Here is a 16,665-nt window from a genome sequence, read left to right on the forward strand (position 1 = left end):
GATACCCTTACCTAATAAAAATCTATTAATCTCAGTCTTAAAATTTTCAATTGACCCCCAGCCTCAACAGCTTTTTGGGGGGAGAGAGTTCCAGATTTCCACTCCCCTTTGTGTGAAGAAGTGACATCACCCCTGAACGGCCTGGCTCTAATTTTAAGGTTTTGCCCCCTTGTTCTGGACTCCCCCCACCGGAGGAAATAGTTTCTCTCTATCTACCCTATCAACTCCTTTGATCATCTGAAACACTTCAATTAGATCACCCCTTAATCTCGAGGGAACACAAGCCTAGTCGATGCAACCTGTCCTCATAATTTAACCCTTTTAGCCCCAGTAGTAGTGCCATTAAGCAACACTAACCTGTTCACCGATGCCAAGCCAACCCAGGAATTGTCTCGTGGACCTCTTCAAATGTACGACCCCACGCCCAGGTGGCTGTTTCTCCTCACAGCTACCCTTGCCTCCCCTCGCCTTTGACTCAGAGCATGTGTTCTCAGCACAGACTCTCAATCCTTCCCCGCAGTGGGCAGGATCACTCCCGCCCACCCAGCTCGAGCCCTGCTTATTCTGCTCGCTGATAACGGGCGACTGCCAGTGTGTGCTGCAATTTGACCTCAAGGGTAAGTAGAGGACAGGCATGCGAGAGGAGCAGTGGGTAAAGTAGCAGATAAGTAGGAGAGAGGGGTGTCATCAACTGACGCCCTCCAGGAAGGCTAAGAATGGATGTATTATTTCCTGGGCAGTCCCAGAAGCTTTCAGCGATGCTTAAGAGACCTTATATTTTCAGGGCAGCACTTTAAAGGGAGGGAAAGAAAAAAAAAGATTATATATATAGCGTATACCACCTTTCATGACCTCAGGATGTTTCCAGCCAATTAAGTACTTTTGAAGTGCAGTCACTGTCATAATGTAGGAAACGCGGCAGCCAATTTGTGCACAGCAAGATCCCACAAACAGCAATGTGCTAATGACCAGATAACCTGTTTTAGTAATGTTGGTTGAGGGATAAATGTTGGCCAGAACACCGGGGAGAACTCCCCTTGCTCTTCTTTGGAATAGTGCCGTGGGATGTCTCATGTGCATCTAAAGACGGCACCTCCGACAGTGCAGCACTCCCTCAGAACTGCACTGGGAGTGTCGGCCCGGATTCTGTGCTCAAATCTCTGGAGGTTGCGGCTTTGAGCCGACAACCTTCTGACTCACTGGCGAAAGCGCCACCCACCGAGCCTCGGCCGAGGGAGAAGGAGACGGGACGCTCGTGCGCCTAGGATCATGTTAAACTGCGGGGCTTCGGCTGAACACTCGCCCGGACGCCCTGCGGACCCGATGGCCATCGCACCGGTGACAAACTGAAAGGCGACGCAGGCTGGTATTCAAATTACTGTATTACAGAATCATAGAATCATAGAAGTTTGCAACATGGAAACGGGCCCTTCGGCCCAACATGTCCACGTCGCCCAGTTTATACCACTAAGCTGACGCAGGATTCACAGAACAGACAAGCGGCACAGCTGGAATTACATGCATTTCACTGACGCGGAAGACGTGCGTGGAATTTATTGACACGGCAGCAAGAGCAAGTGATGTCACCGGAGGGTTGGGGAGGGGTGGGGGTGGGGGGGGATGACATCATTGGTTGGCCCCCGGCGCGTGAGTGGCAAGTGGCCAACGGTAAACCAGCCATGCCCACACTCTGTGCCGCCAATCACCTCCGTAATTTAAACTGACAGAAAGTTACACTGGCTCTAATAGCATCAGGACGTTCTGCCCCAGATAAGAGGACCCGAATGTTCTAAATTGAATAGCCAAGTGGTGAAGGACAGAACACTAGAGCCTGGTCTTCAGTTGCTTCCAAGCCTTTATTCACAGAGATTCCCCCTTACTCATACACCACACGGATAAGCTCTCATATGAGAAGGACACACGGGAGTCCCCAGTTGATACGCACCATCCGAATACAATTACCACTCACTGATATAAATTACATAGATACAATTAACACCAAACACTTAACAATAAGGCACCTTGGTTGTATTCACGCCATACATAATCCAATCCACTTAAAATGTAGGACTTTTAGAACATTTGTAATTCAATCCCAGGCACCATGGTGGTTAGTAGCTGTATTCTGGATTTGATATTCCATGTCTCCCGTCTTGCTTTGTTTGCCAACTCTGGATTATGTTTTTAAACTCGATGTCGCAGCTGAGGGAGCTGCTGTCACTCATCCTGTCGCTTGCCTTCGTCCCTCCATTCCTAGTCACAAAACAAAGACACTTGGGATTATTTGGGCACGGGTACAGCCTCTCAGCAACTCGCTCCCCCCACCTTTCCAGTGTCTTGTCGTTAACTTTGAGCCACAAAGGGGAGAGATTACGAGGCACCACTCTGACAGAGCCTCAAGATGGAATCTCGAGGCGCAGATATAGGACTGCAATATAAAACAGCAATGTGATAATGATCAGGTAATCTGTTTTTTAGTGATTTGGTTTTGGGATAAATGTTGGCCCCAGGGGAGAACTGCCCCTGCTCTTCTTTGAAATAGTGCCATGGGATCTTTTATGTCCCCCCTCCCGCGAGGGCAGACAGCACCTCCGATAGTGCAGCACTCCCTCAGTACTGCACTGGATGTGCCAGCCAAGATTATGTGCTCAAGTCTCTAGAGTGGGACTTGAACCCAGAACTTTCTGACTCAGAGGCAAGAGTGCTGCCACTGAGCTGAGTTTGGGATTGATTCAGGGCTCTTGGGAGAGAGTGGGGCAGTGGGGTTAGTTTTGGATTGATACAGGGCTATGGGGAGAGAGCGGGGCAGTGGGGTTAGTTTTGGATTGATACAGGGCTATGGGGAGAGAGCGGGGCAGTGGGATTAGTTTGGGATTGATTCAGGGCTATGGAGAGAGAGCGGGGCAGTGGGATTAGTTTTGGATTGATACAGGGCTATGGAGAGAGAGTGGGGCAGTGGGATTAGTTTGGGATTGATACAAGGCTATGGGGAGAGAGCGGGGCAGTGGGATTAGTTTGGGATTGATTCAGGGCTATGGAGAGAGAGCGGGGCAGTGGGATTAGTTTGGGATTGATACAGGGCTATGGGGAGAGAGCGGGGCAGTGGGATTAGTTTGGGATTGATTCAGGGCTACGGGGAGAGAGCGGGGCAGTGGGGTTAATTTTGGAGTGCTGTAGCAGAGCGCTGGCATGAGTTAGAGTCGTCCCATTCGAGTTCACAGTGGGCATGGGTCCACAGTCCTAGTCTTAATCTGTCGGTCTTGCTCGCAGCAGCCACAGAATGGCTGCTATGGGGAATTGGAGAGCTGTCATGCAGTTGAGGGTAACCCACAGAGATTGGGCTGAGCCCATTGTTGAAACAGTGTAAAGGGAGCTTCGCTCCACAATTAACCTCGTTACACATGACCTGCGAGCTTCTGGTGCCGACACTGAAAACATTCAACTCCTCAGCACTAACAGCCCTCACATCAATAAGAGCGAAATATTGAATTGCCATTTTTTTTGCGACAGTGAGATTTTGTTAAGACGTACCTGCAGCAGAAGATGTAAATCAGGACTGCCCCGATGATTAGAAGGATCACGACAGGCACCACAACCCCAACAATGATGATATTGGTGATATCTAGGAAGAGACGAAGAAAAATCTGTTAGCATTGAGTAGCCCTGAAGGTTTTTTTCGCCTGGAATTTCAGGCATGCATTGCAGAAATTCCTGCCTCCAAATAAGAGCTGCAGTTCTGAGACTCGGAGACGGTCGCACTGCAGATTCTCCACACGCTCAAGGTTTAAAACTGTCCGTGTTGCGAAAGAGCGAGGTGTCCTTGGCTGTAGGCAGCCCCCCTTGTTTCTCTGAACTGCAAGGATCCTGCAGATTGATAAACCCAACCGATGACGTGGCTGAACAACATTTACAAGATGACATGGCTAGATAGGGAGGAGGAATGCCCATCTTAGCTCAGCACAAACTTGCAGTCTCTCCATCACAGCAGCCAGTTGTTCCTTAAAGGATTCCCGAGCTTTTGATTCATTTATTGGACCAGGAGGTTCACTCCATTTGTTCCTCACTGCGTGAAGAACTTTCCAACATCAGCCCTAAGTTCTCCAGTTTGAAGCTGTGCCCCCTTAAAAACAGTGGATGTCCAAAGGGACTTAGGGGTTCAGGTACATAGATCATTGAAGTGTCATGAACAGGTGCAGAAAATAATCAATAAGGCTAATGGAATGCTGGCCTTTATATCTAGAGGACCAGAGTACAAGGGGGCAGAAGTTATGCTGCAGCTATACAAAACCCTGGTTAGACTGCACCTGGAGTACTGTGAGCAGTTCTGGGCACCGCACCTTCGGAAGGACATATTGGCCTTGGAGGGAGTGCAGCGTAGGTTTACTAGAATGATACCCGGACTTCAAGGGTTAAGTTACGAGGAGAGATTACACAAATTGGGGTTGTATTCTCTAGAGTTTCGAAGGTTAAGGGGTGATCTGATTCAAGTTTATAAGATATTAAGGGAAACAGATAGGGTGGATAGAGAGAAACTATTTCTGCTGGTTGGGGATTTTAGGAGTAGGGGGCACAGTCTAAAAATTAAAGCCAGACCTTTCAGGAGCGAGACTAGAAAACATTTCTACACACAAAGGGTTGTCGAAGTTTGGAACTCTCTTCCGCAAACGGCAATTGATACTAGCTCAATTGCTAAATTTAAATCTGAGATAGATAGCTTTTTGTCAACCAAAGGTATTAAGGGATATGGGCCAAAGGCGGGTATATGGAGTTAGATCACAGATCAGCTGTGATCTTATCAAATGGCGGAGCAGGCACGAGGGGCTGAATGGTCTACTCCTGTTCCTATGTTCCTATGTTCCCCTTCTCCTACTCTCATGCTTCAATTTGCTCCAGGTTGACTTTTTTCCTAAACCACATCTTAATCTTGCTGGCGTTCACAGGCCTCCATACCTCCAGCCCAAAGTGTGATCAATCAGTAGCACGAAACACACCAGAACCATCAAAATACTCTGAATCAACCGTCACAGAAGTGCTTAAGGAGTTAGAGGCATTTGGACAATGATTAGTGACCATGTCCATCATTTTAGATAGGTTTCTTCACAGTCTTATGCCGCCTGTGGTTCCTGAGAGCTGCCACTGAAGGTAATGCAATATCCAGCCTCCATCCCCATTAGAACCAGCTGGACAGCACAAAGTTAAAGGGGGTGAGAGTGGCGCTCGTCGGGTGACCAATTGACTACAGCCCTACCAGCACCTTAACACCAGCATGATGCCACAGGGAAACTTTCCCCAGGCAATGGGGGAAGGAGACCCATTACATCAGGTCTCTACCTCCACTACACTAGCCCAGGATTTCCAGAGCCTCCCCAATGGAACACAAAACTCTCCGCCTCCCTTCCCTCCTTTAAGACGCTCCTTAAAACCTACCCCTTTGACCAAACTTTTGGTCACCTGCCGTAATATCTCCTTATGTGGCTCGGTGCCAAATTTCTTTTGATGACGCTCCTGTGAAGCAGCTTGGGACGTCTTATGATGTTAAAGGCGCTATATAAATGCAAGCTGTTGTTGTTGTTGTTATTGGACCTGTATCGAGCGCAAGAATGGTAGTGAGGCGGGAAGTGGTGTTCATGGCCCTCCCGCCTCAGTTTTCTCTATGTCAGTCCTTTGGGCGTCCAAGGGGAGGGCTGCACCCAAAGAAACCTGGCAAAGGGGCCTGCACAGGGACCCCTCGGAACAGAGGGACGCTCCAGAGATAAGGGCAGGCAAGTCGATTTTAAACATTCCCTCCCACCTGAACCACCCCCCCCCCGCCCCCCCCCCCCCCCCCCTCACCCCTCCATTGTTCTTTGGGCCTCAGGATCTTCTGGCTGCCAGTCTCCAGACCTTGATGCTTGCAGTGCGACCTGGAGCTACATTCCTGTTTCTGTTTACCACCTCCCCATCCCCAATTGCAGTGCCAACCCTGACAGTGAGCAGATTGCCTTGGGAGTGCACAAATGGCCTGGGGCAGGAAAATCAAGGGCCCCTCGCAGGTCCAGCACACAGCAACAACCTGCATTTATATAGCGCCTTTAACGTAGTAAAATGTCACAAGGCGCTTCACAGGAGTGTCATCAGACGCTGAGCCACATAAGGAGATATTAGGACAGGTGACCAAAAGCTTGGTCAAAGAGGTAGGTTTTCAGCAGCCTCTTAAAAAGGAGGAGAGAGAGGCGGAGAGGTTTAGGGAGGGAATTCCAGAGCTTAAGGCCTAGGCGGCTGAAGGCACGGCCGCCAATGGTGGGGCGAAGGAAATCGGGGATGCGCAAGAGGCCAGAATTGGAGGAACACAGAGTTCTCATAGGGTTATAGGGCAGGAGGAGGTCACAGAGATAGGGAGGGGGAGGGCGGGGTGAGGCCGTGGAGGGATTTGTAAACAAGGATGAGAATTTTAAATGGAGGCATTGCTGGACCGGGAGCCAATGTAGGTCAGCAAACACAGGGGTGATGGGTGAACGGGACTTGGTGCGATTGTGGATATGGGCAGCAGAGTTTTGGATGAGCTGAAGTTTACGGAGGGTGGAAGGTGGGAGGCTGGCCAGGAGAGCACACTTGAGGTACCTGTGCCTGTCAAGTGCCCTGCAGGAGTCCCAAGGAGAAGATGGGCACCCTTATCATCTCATTCCCTCAGTCTGGGCAGGTCTCAAACACCCCAGTCCCAAAAGTGTAGAGGCAGCAGCTTTTAAAAAAATTTGTTCATGGGATGTGGGCGTCGCTGGCGAGGCCGGCATTTATTGCCCATCCCTAATTGCCCTTGAGAAGGTGGTGGTGAGCCGCCTTCTTGAACCGCTGCAGTCCGTGTGGTGACGGTTCTCCCACAGTGCTGTTGGGAAGGGAGTTCCAGGATTTTGACCCAGCGACGATGAAGGAACGGCGATATATTTCCAAGTCGGGATGCTGTGTGACTTGGAGGGGAACGTGCAGGTGGTGTTGTTCCCATGTGCCTGCTGCTCTCGTCCTTCTAGGTGGTAGAGGTCGCGGGTTTGGGAGGTGCTGTCGAAGAAGCCTTGGCGAGTTGCTGCAGTGCATCCTGTGGATGGTACACACTGCAGCCACAGTGCGCCGGTGGTGAAGGGAGTGAATGTTTAGGGTGGTGGATGGGGTGCCAATCAAGCGGGCTGCTTTATCTTGGATGGTGTCGAGCTTCTTGAGTGTTGTTGGAGCTGCACTCATCCAAGCAAGTGGAGAGTATTCCATCACACTCCTGACTTGTGCCTTGTAGATGGTGGAAAGGCTTTGGCGAGTCATGGGGTGAGTCACTTGCCGCAGAATCCCCAGCCTCAGACCTGCTCTTGTAGCCACAGTATTTATTTGCCTGGTTCAGTTAAGTTTCTGGTCAATGGTGACCCCCAGGATGTTGATGGTGGCGGATTTGGCGATGGTAATGCCGTTGAATGTCAAGGGGAGGTGGTTAGACTCTCTCTTGTTGGAGATGGTCATTGCCTGGCACTTATCTGGCGCGAATGTTACTTGCCACTTATGAGCCCAAGCCTGGATGTCGTCCAGGTCTTGCTGCATGCGGGCTCGGACTGCTTCATTATCTGAGGGGTTGCGAATGGAACTGAACACTGTGCAATCATCAGCGAACATCCTCATTTCTGACCTTATGATGGAGGGAAGGTCATTGATGAAGCAGCTGAAGATGGTTGGGCCTAGGACACTGCCCTGAGGAACTCCTGCAGCAATGTCCTGGGGCTGAGATGATTGGCCTCCAACAACCACTACCATCTTCCTTTGTGCTAGGTATGACTCCAGCCACTGGAGAGTTTTCCCCCTGATTCCCATTGACTTCAATTTAAGTCACCCTCCTCATCCAGTCTCTCTATTTTGATCTCCTCGCTGTAACAGTGAGCCTTGGCGGTGAGCTGGAGTAACCCTCTTATGTCTACTTAATTTCCGTTTAAAGGAAAACCACACCAAACCCTTATCGTTACAGAGCTGCCCTCCATATAAAGCAGGACACGAGCACACAAACGTGTCTCCGACCTTAACGCAGGTTCCTCCATTCTGACAGAGATTTATTTCACACGGTCCCTCTGAGAAGGAAATGGACCAGTCAGCAGAGAAATGAACCTAGCATTGATTTAACTAATGCAAATCAGACACAATGAGCTGACCGGGGATAACTGCATGTTATTAACACACGACGGTTTGGAGGTTGGAAAATTGGCTGAGGGACTGATTACTTCTGGGTGCAAAGATGAAGTCATTTTTCATTACTCCTTCCATAACAGCAGGTCACACCTGCACATTACTGGCGTCCAGGGTTGCTAAGGGCCGTGGGAAGGCCCTTTAAAATTTAAATCCTCCGTGCCCCGCAAAATTCAATTATTTTTTTTGAAAAGAAGGCCCCTCTGGCAATACTGCCCTGTGGGCATCTGACCCCACTCTGCTGCTGCAGGCGGCCAAGGATTACAGTAGCCTTTCAGCCCCCATTGGGAGCCCACATGAAACCAATGAGGTGGACCCAGCAAATTCACCTGGTTTAGCCAAAACGTCTACCCCCTTCCACCCACCCACCACAGTTCTGGGGCTAAAGTTACCACTGAGAAAAATCTAGGCACGGGATAAAGCTGCGTCAGTTTTGTAACCGTTCCGGACTGAATTTCAAGAGGACATGAAGTATAGAATCACAAAACAGAAGGAGGCCATTCGGACCATCGTGCCTGTGAAAACTAGTCCCACTCCCCCCCCGTTCTTTCCCCACAGCCCTTGCAATTTTCTCCCCATCAAGTATTTATCCAATTCCCCTTTTGAAAGTTACTACTGAACCTGCTTCCACCGCCCTTTCAGGCAGCGCATTCCAGATCACAACAACTCGCTGCGTAAAAAAAAATTCTCCTCATCTCCCCCCTCTGACTCTTTTGCCAATTATCTTAAATCTGTGACCTCTGGTTACCGACCCTTTTGCCTGTGGAAACAGTTTCTCTTTATTCACTCTATCAAAACCCCCTCCTGATTTTTAACCACCCCAGCATCTTCAGAAGAGGTTGAGAGAAAAACGAAACGAACATAGGGAGCTTACTTTCGCAGTATTGGCCCTCGTAGAAGGACGGACACAAACACATGATTCCATTTGCAGTCTGCTTGCAGGTGCCACCGTTCTGACAGGTATTCATGGAACAATTAGGTTTAACTGAGAAACAAATCAGTAAATAATTAATCATTAAATAATTCATCAATAAAACATGAATTAATTGATTCTTGATAACTCACATGTTCCATCCATCCCCCTCCACCCCACGCTTATAAAAACCAAACGATTATTTTCAGCTGATTATTTTTTAACTTGCAAGCCATTAATTGGGGTCACGTTGCAAGCTGTTAATTGGAGCTCGTCACCCATTATCACACTGACATAAATTTACTTTCCACAAAAAAATGGTATAAAGAGGATAAACAAGTTATTATAAGAAGGACATAGAGGCACTGGAGAAAGTGCAAAAATGATTTACAAGGATGATACCAGAACTGAGAGGTTATAACTATATCAGGAAAGACTGAACAGTCTGGGGCTCTTTTCTCTAGAAAAGAGAAGGCTGAGGGGCGACCTGATAGAGGTCTTTAAAATTATGAAGGGAAGATGTTTCCACTTGTGGGGAAGTCCAAACCTAGGGGTCATAAATATAAAATAGTCACTAAGAAACCCAATAAGGAATTCAGGAGAAACTTTTTTTTAAATTCGTTCATGGGATGTGGGCATCGCTGGCGAGGCTGGCATTTATTGCCTATCCCTAATTGCCCTTGAGAAGGTGGTGGTGAGCCACCTTCTTGACAACTGAGTGGCTTACTAGGCCATTTCAGAGGGCAATTAAGAATCAACCACATTGCTGTGGGTCTGAAGTCACATTTAGGCCAGACCGGGTAAGGACGGCAGGTTTCCTTCCCTAAAGGACATTAGTGAACCAGATGGGTTTTTATGACAATCCAGTAGTTTCATGGTGACCATTACTAATACTAGTATTTTAATTCCAGATTTTATTTAATTAATATGAATTTAAATTCACCAGCTGCTATGGTAGGATTTGAACTCATGACTCTGGATTTTTAGTCCAGGCCTCTGGATTACTAGTCTAGTAACATAACCACCATGCTACCGTACCCATACCTAGAGAGTGGTTAGAATGTGGAACTCGCTCCAACAAGGAGTAGTTGAGGCAACTTGCATAGATGCATTTAAGGGGAAGTTAGATAAACACATGTGGGAGAAAGGAATAGAAGGAAATGCTGATAGGGTGAGATGAAGTAGGAGGAGGCTCGTGTGGAGCATAAACACCGGGATAGACCCGTTGGGCTGAATGGCCTGTACCCGTCCTGTAAATTCTATGTAATTGGTTCTGTGCGGTTATTACAAACAAGCCTCGCTTCTGATGTTGGGAGTGCCAGAGTTCCAAGCCAGCGAACACTCTGGCCTCGGGCAGAGGGAGGAGTCTTTGGCCCCTCAGAGTCAGAGGTGAGAGGTCAGTGTCCTGACTATGCTGCAGGATTAATGACTTTCTTGTGCTTATAACGAATGGCCACTGCTGGGGAATGGAACACATTCCATTTTGGGCACCCGGTCAATATCAAACACTGTCAGGACAGGTGTAGCAATATTACATGTACTTTACCCCCAACCATATGTCTCGGGCCCAACAAATGAAATATTTTTCTATTTTCCAGGTGAGATTGCAGATTAGGGACAACTTCGCATAGAACCCTTACAGCCAATAGACAGAGGAAACCTCTGTCCCCGTTTCAGTGGGTTGGATTTGAACTTGGATCTCGGAAGTGAAAGGTCAGTGTCTTATCTTCTGGGATTGGGAGGTTTCCACACTTACTTTTCTCACAAGCTCTGATGGAGTTGGCGATGGTACATGTCGTATTCTCCGGACACCTCATCGATAAACACTGAACGTTTTCCGTCATATTGCAACTGCAGTCTTCCGTGCAACTTTCGGTGATGAACCTCTGCCCAACCTGTTTTACAATTCAACAAAAGCAATTGCGACAAGTCAATACACTGTGTGACGCAGGAAGCAGTTAGTTGATCCCAGCCAGGACATTGATTATCGGTGCTGTTTTTGGCCTAACCATCCCCATGGGGGAAAAAAAAAACAGTCAGGAGACTTGCTCATAGCATTGACATCTGGAAAGTCCATATTCTTCCTGGACTGTCCTGAGTTAGCAGTTGGGATGCTACAATTGGTTTTTAATGCCTCTAGGATAGAAATGGGGATATTTCATAGAATCATCAGGCCCACAGATGCTGCCTGACTTGCTGAGCTTCTCCAGCATTTTCTGTTTTTATTATAGGTATCATAGCGATTGTTTTTATAACTTGAATGACTTCGGATGCTACAATTCCATGTAGCATGGGACTGGAGTCGTGCGGGCCTGACCAGGTAGGAGTAACAGGCTTGGCTACCTGAAAGGACACTATTCCCTCGAGTAGAGAAGATTAAGGGGTGATCTAGTCATAGAATCATACATAGAAAGTTACGGCACAGAAGGAGGCCATTTGGCCCATTGTGTCCGCGCTGGCCGAAAAAGAGCCATCCACCTTAATCCCACTTTCCAGCTCTTGGTCCGTAGCCCTGTAGGTTACGGCACTTCAAGTGCATATCCAAATACTTTTTTAAATGTGATGAGGGTTTCTGCCTCTACCATCCTCTCAGGCAGTGAGTTCCAGACCCTCACCATCCTCTGGGTGAAAAGATTTCTCCTCAGCTCCCCTCTAATCCTTTTACCATTCGCTTTAAATCTATGCCCCCTGGTCACTGACCCCTCTGCTAAGGGAAATAGGTCCTCCCTCTCCACTCTATCTAGACCCCTCATAATTTTATACACCTCAATTAAATCTCCCCTCAGCCTCCTTTGTTCCAAAGAAAACAACCCCAGCCTATCCGATCTTTTCTCATAGCTAAAATTCTCCAGCCCAGGCAACATCCTCGTAAATCTCCTCTGCACCATCTCCAGTGCAATTACATCCTTCCTGTAATGTGGTGACCAGAACTGTACACAGTACTCAAGCTGTGGCCTAACCAATGTTTTATAGTTCTAGCATAACCTCCCTGCTCTTATATTCTATGCCTCGGCTAATAAAGGAAAGTATCCTGTATGCCTTTTTAACCACCTTATCTACCTGTCCTGCTATCTTCAGGTATCTATGGACATGCACTCCAAGGTCCCTTTGTTTCTCTACACCTCTCAGTATCCTCCCATTTATTGTGTACTCCCTTGCCTTGTTTGCCCTCCCCAATTGCATTACCTCACATTTCTCTGGATTGAATTCCATTTGACTCTTTTCTGCCCACCTGACCAGTCCATTGACATCTTCCTGCAGTCTACAGCTTTCCTCCTCACTATCAACCACACGGCCAATTTTGTGTCATCTGCAAACTTCTTGATCAGTCCCCCACATTCAAGTCCAAATCATTAATATATACCACAAAAAGCAAGGGACTTATTACTGAGCCCCGCGGAACCCCATTGGAAACAACCTTCCAGTCGCAAAAACACCCGTCAACCATTACCCTTTGCTTCCTGCTACTGAGCCAATTTTGGATCCAACTAGCCACTTTCCCTTGGATCCCATGGGCTTTTACTTTGTTGACCAGTCTGCCATGTGGGACCTTGTCTAAAGTCTTGCTAAAATCTATGTACACCACATCGAACGCGTTACCCTCATCAACCCTCCTAAAAAATTCAATCAAGTTAGTCGGACACGACCTTCCCTTTGAGGTGTTTAAAATGATTAAAGGATTTGATAGGGTCGATAGAGAGAAACTATTTCCTCTGGTGGGGGGAGTCCAGAACAAGGGGGCATAACCTTAAAATTAGAGCTAGGCTGTTCAGGGGTGATGTCAGGAAGCACTTCTTCACACAAAGGGGAGTGGAAATCTAGAATTCTCTTCGCCCAAAAGGCTGTCGAGGCTGGGGGTCAATTGGAAATTTCAAATTGATAGGTTTTTGTTAGGCAAGGGTATTATGGGTTATGGAACCAAGCCGGGTAAATGGAGTTAAGGTACAGATCTGCCCATGATCTAATTGAATGGCTGAACAGGCTCAAGTGCCTCCTCCTGTTCCTGTCAGTGAACCAATTGGGTTTTTACACCAATCTGGCAGCTTTCGTGGTCTGTCGTTGTAGATTTATTGAATTCAGTTTCCAAGGAGGAAGGTTGAACTCATGACCTCTGGGGTTGCTAGTCCAGTGCCATAACTACTACACTACCATACCCTACCTGGGCAAGGTACTGGGAGGGATGCCCATGAAACCACAGGCACGATGGGCCGAATGGCCTCCTCCTGCTATGATACTATGATTAGTAGTTCCCTGGATATGAGTGGCTGATCAGAAATGTGGGCGGGTGATTGCAGACAGGGATAGCTGACTAGAGGCAGGTTTTCTTTGCGTTTTGCTTCTTATCGAGGATCGCTGATGTTCTGAAGATTTCCTTCGCTTCGCCATCGGCGGCCGTGCCTTCAGCTGCCTAGGCCCTAAGCTCTGGAAATCTCTCCCTAAACTGCACCGCCTCTCTACTCTCTCTCTTCCTTTAAGACGCTCCTTAAAACCTACCACTTTGACCAGTCTTTTGGTGATCTGTCCTAATATCTCCTTATGTGGCTCGGTGTCAAATTTTGTTCGATAATCGCCTTGGGGACGTTTTTACTACGTTGAAGGTGCTATATAAATGCAAGTTGCTGTTGTTGTCTCGACTTACCTCGTAATACTTGTTCTGATACGTGCAGCCACACTGACTATAAGGCACGCAGTCGAAACCGCTGTAGACGTATCCCCTATCGCACTGGCACCCTTCCTGGCACGGCATGTCGCATTCTGATGGGGCAGCCAGATTGGCGCAGGTGGGAGGGCAGACAGCCATGCAGGGCTTGTACGAGCTGTGAGGAGGGCACGTCATTGCTGCAAGACAGACATCCACAGCCAGTCATTAGAACGCGCGCCACTTCCGACTACCGGTCAAGGTGAGTTACTTCGCAACACTTGGTGGTGCAGTGAATTAAGACATCTTGCTCGCATCGATACAGCACCTTTCATGACCTCAGGAATGTCCCTTAGCCCTTTACAGTCAATGAAGCACTGTTGTCACTGTTACCCTGACCTCAGCCACTTTACCGGGGTCAGGCTCAATTGAATAAACTCAGCAGGATTCCTGCTTGCGTTGGGGAGCCTGCTTTGCAGGAGAGGGAGGCAAGGAAATTGTCAGTTTGGTTCTGTTGGTGGCACCCTCGCCTCTAAGTCAAGATAGGTCGTGGGTTCACGAGCCCCACTCCAGAGACTCGAGCACCGTAATCTAGGCTGCCACCCCTTCAGTGCTGCACTGTCGTTGGGTGCCGTCTTTCGGATGAGACGTTAAACCAATGCCCCCCCCCCCACCGTCTGCCTTCGGCAGGTGGATGTAAAAGATCCCATGGCATTATTGGAAGAAGAGAACGGGAGGTGTGCCGAGTCCAACGTTCCTCCCTCAACCAACACCAGCAAAAGCAGATTATCTGGTCACTTGTCTCACTGCAGTTTGTGGGATCTTGCTGTGCGCTGATTGACTGCCACATTTGCCTACATGACAGCACTTCAGAAATAACTCATTGACTGTGAAACGATTTGGGATGTGCCGAGGTCATGAAAGACGCTGTGTATCTACAAGTTCTTTTCTCTTTCTTCAATCGTTTGTTTCTTTCTTTCTCCCTTTGCAATTTTTTTTTTATTCGTTCGTGGGATGTGGGCGTCGCTGGCGAGGCCGGCATTTATTGCCCATCCCTAATTGCCCCTTGAGAAGGTGGTGGTGAGCCTCCTTCTTGAACCGCTGCAGGTCCGTGTGGTGAAGGCTCTCCCTAAGGCATGCCATAGTGATGCTGTATGCTGCGGTGCCTGGCATTCGTAGTGTGCCCAGTGTTGCTACGGCACAAATACTTTGTGTGGCATATTCCCATCATCCGCACGGCATTTCAATACGCTCATCCGTCCTTGGCAGACACTTTGAACACCCAACGTCACTTCTGGCGGGCAAATCCTGGAAGTGCGATGGACGGCGGGGAGTCGGCAGATCAGATCCCTGCCCAATCTTTTGCCCCCCCCCCACTGCCCGCTGGAATTTTCTGCCCATTGTGCTCTGTGACAACTGCAGCCTCTGAGTCCCAGACTGAGACTCTCAAATTCAATGACACCCCTTAACAATCTTCAGAGTTTTCATCCCCATCTGGATGCACCTTTCCATGGGGGATTCCTGATCAGTCTCGTAGGGTCATCGGCGTGAAGGGAGAGGGGGGCAGCCCCTAGAAACTCCCTAGGTCAGACGTTCCTGCGCCCTGGCCCTCAGTCTGATCCGTTGTACCATCAGCATAGGTATCTTCCCTGCGGTCCAGAAATTATGGAGACCAGCCAGTTATACCCGCGCCCGCCCCACCCGATATCCAGATCCTCCAGGGACGTACAACAGGGGGCAGATGAGATATCGCCTGTTTCACATCCCCGCCCGAGTCGAATTTCACCCCTTGTGGCTCAATGGGTAAATGCCCTGCCCTGCGTTGGTTAATGAGCCGTAGAGACCCTGGAAACATTCTGCTCCTAGGTCTGTGATCTGAGCCCCGGTGCAGGTATGGAGGAGGCGGGGGCTACAATCGGCCTCGACACTCCTGAATTAGGGAGAGGATAAAAAAAAATATCGGGCCCGGGGCTGGATCACTCTTCACCGACGCCCCCCCCCACCGGGTGTTAGATTCAAAGTACGATAACAGGCGCTGCGACTGATCGAACACCCAGTTTCCCCCGAGATACCCAGGCCTCGGGTCCCATGCTCGGACTCACCACAGCCGGTCTCGAGTCTCCAGCTCTGCAGCTTCGTCCCGTTTGCCTGACAGACCTGGGCGTACACCCCGAAACTGGCACACAACATCTCCGCGTTATTGTAGAACTGGCACAGGTCAAATAAACAGTTCCTGTTGGGGACAGAGGACAACATTCAGGACCTCAACTTTTAACAGAGCGGGAGAAACACGCTGGAGCAAGAGCTGGACTCCAAAGGAAAAGCAGGTGCAAAAAAAAACAGTTTCTTGATATCATTACAGTTTACAAACTTGGAAGGGCCCTTGTAAACCAAAATCATCGGTAATTATACCGCTCAGACAGTCAAGAGACGGTAAGAGTGCTCTCCTGACATTACCCTGACATTGCAGAGCTCCCTCGACATCACCCTGAGAGTACAGAGCTCTCTCTACATTACCCTGAGAGTACAGAGCTCCCTCTACATTACCCTGAGAGTACAGAGCTCTCTCTACATTACCCTGACAGTACAGAGCTCCCTCTACATTACCCTGACAGTACAGAGCTCCCTCTACATCACCCTGAGAGTACAGAGCTCCCTCTACATTACCCTGAGAGTACAGAGCTCCCTCTACATTACCCTGACAGTACAGAGCTCCCTCTACATCACCCTGAGAGTACAGAGCTCCCTCGACATTACCCTGAGAGTACAGAGCTCCCTCTACATTACCCTGAGAGTACAGAGCTCCCTCTACATTACCCTGAGAGTACAGAGCTCCCTCTACATTACCCTGAGAGTACAGAGCTCCCTCGACATTACCCTGAGAGTACAGAGCTCCCTCTACATTACCCTCACAGTACAGAGC

General features: G+C 48.8%; 1 protein-coding gene across 1 annotated transcript in view; it reads right to left on the reverse strand.

The window, feature by feature from the left end:
- Nucleotides 1-1,364: 1,364 nt before the first annotated feature.
- The window catches only part of LOC137302306 (zonadhesin-like), a 155,229-nt gene continuing 139,928 nt past the window's right edge, over nt 1,365-16,665 (reverse strand). Inside the window, exons 75-80 of the mRNA XM_067971946.1 lie at nt 15,845-15,975; nt 13,743-13,942; nt 10,860-10,998; nt 9,065-9,175; nt 3,532-3,622; nt 1,365-2,253 (exon numbers count right to left, since the gene is read on the reverse strand). Coding sequence (XP_067828047.1) covers nt 2,112-2,253; nt 3,532-3,622; nt 9,065-9,175; nt 10,860-10,998; nt 13,743-13,942; nt 15,845-15,975 — 814 coding nt within the window. The 3' untranslated portion in view covers nt 1,365-2,111. The remainder of the gene's footprint in view (nt 2,254-3,531; nt 3,623-9,064; nt 9,176-10,859; nt 10,999-13,742; nt 13,943-15,844; nt 15,976-16,665) is intronic.

The sequence above is a fragment of the Heptranchias perlo genome, chromosome 35, assembly GCF_035084215.1.
Source record: "Heptranchias perlo isolate sHepPer1 chromosome 35, sHepPer1.hap1, whole genome shotgun sequence".
Lineage (NCBI taxonomy): Eukaryota > Metazoa > Chordata > Chondrichthyes > Hexanchiformes > Hexanchidae > Heptranchias > Heptranchias perlo.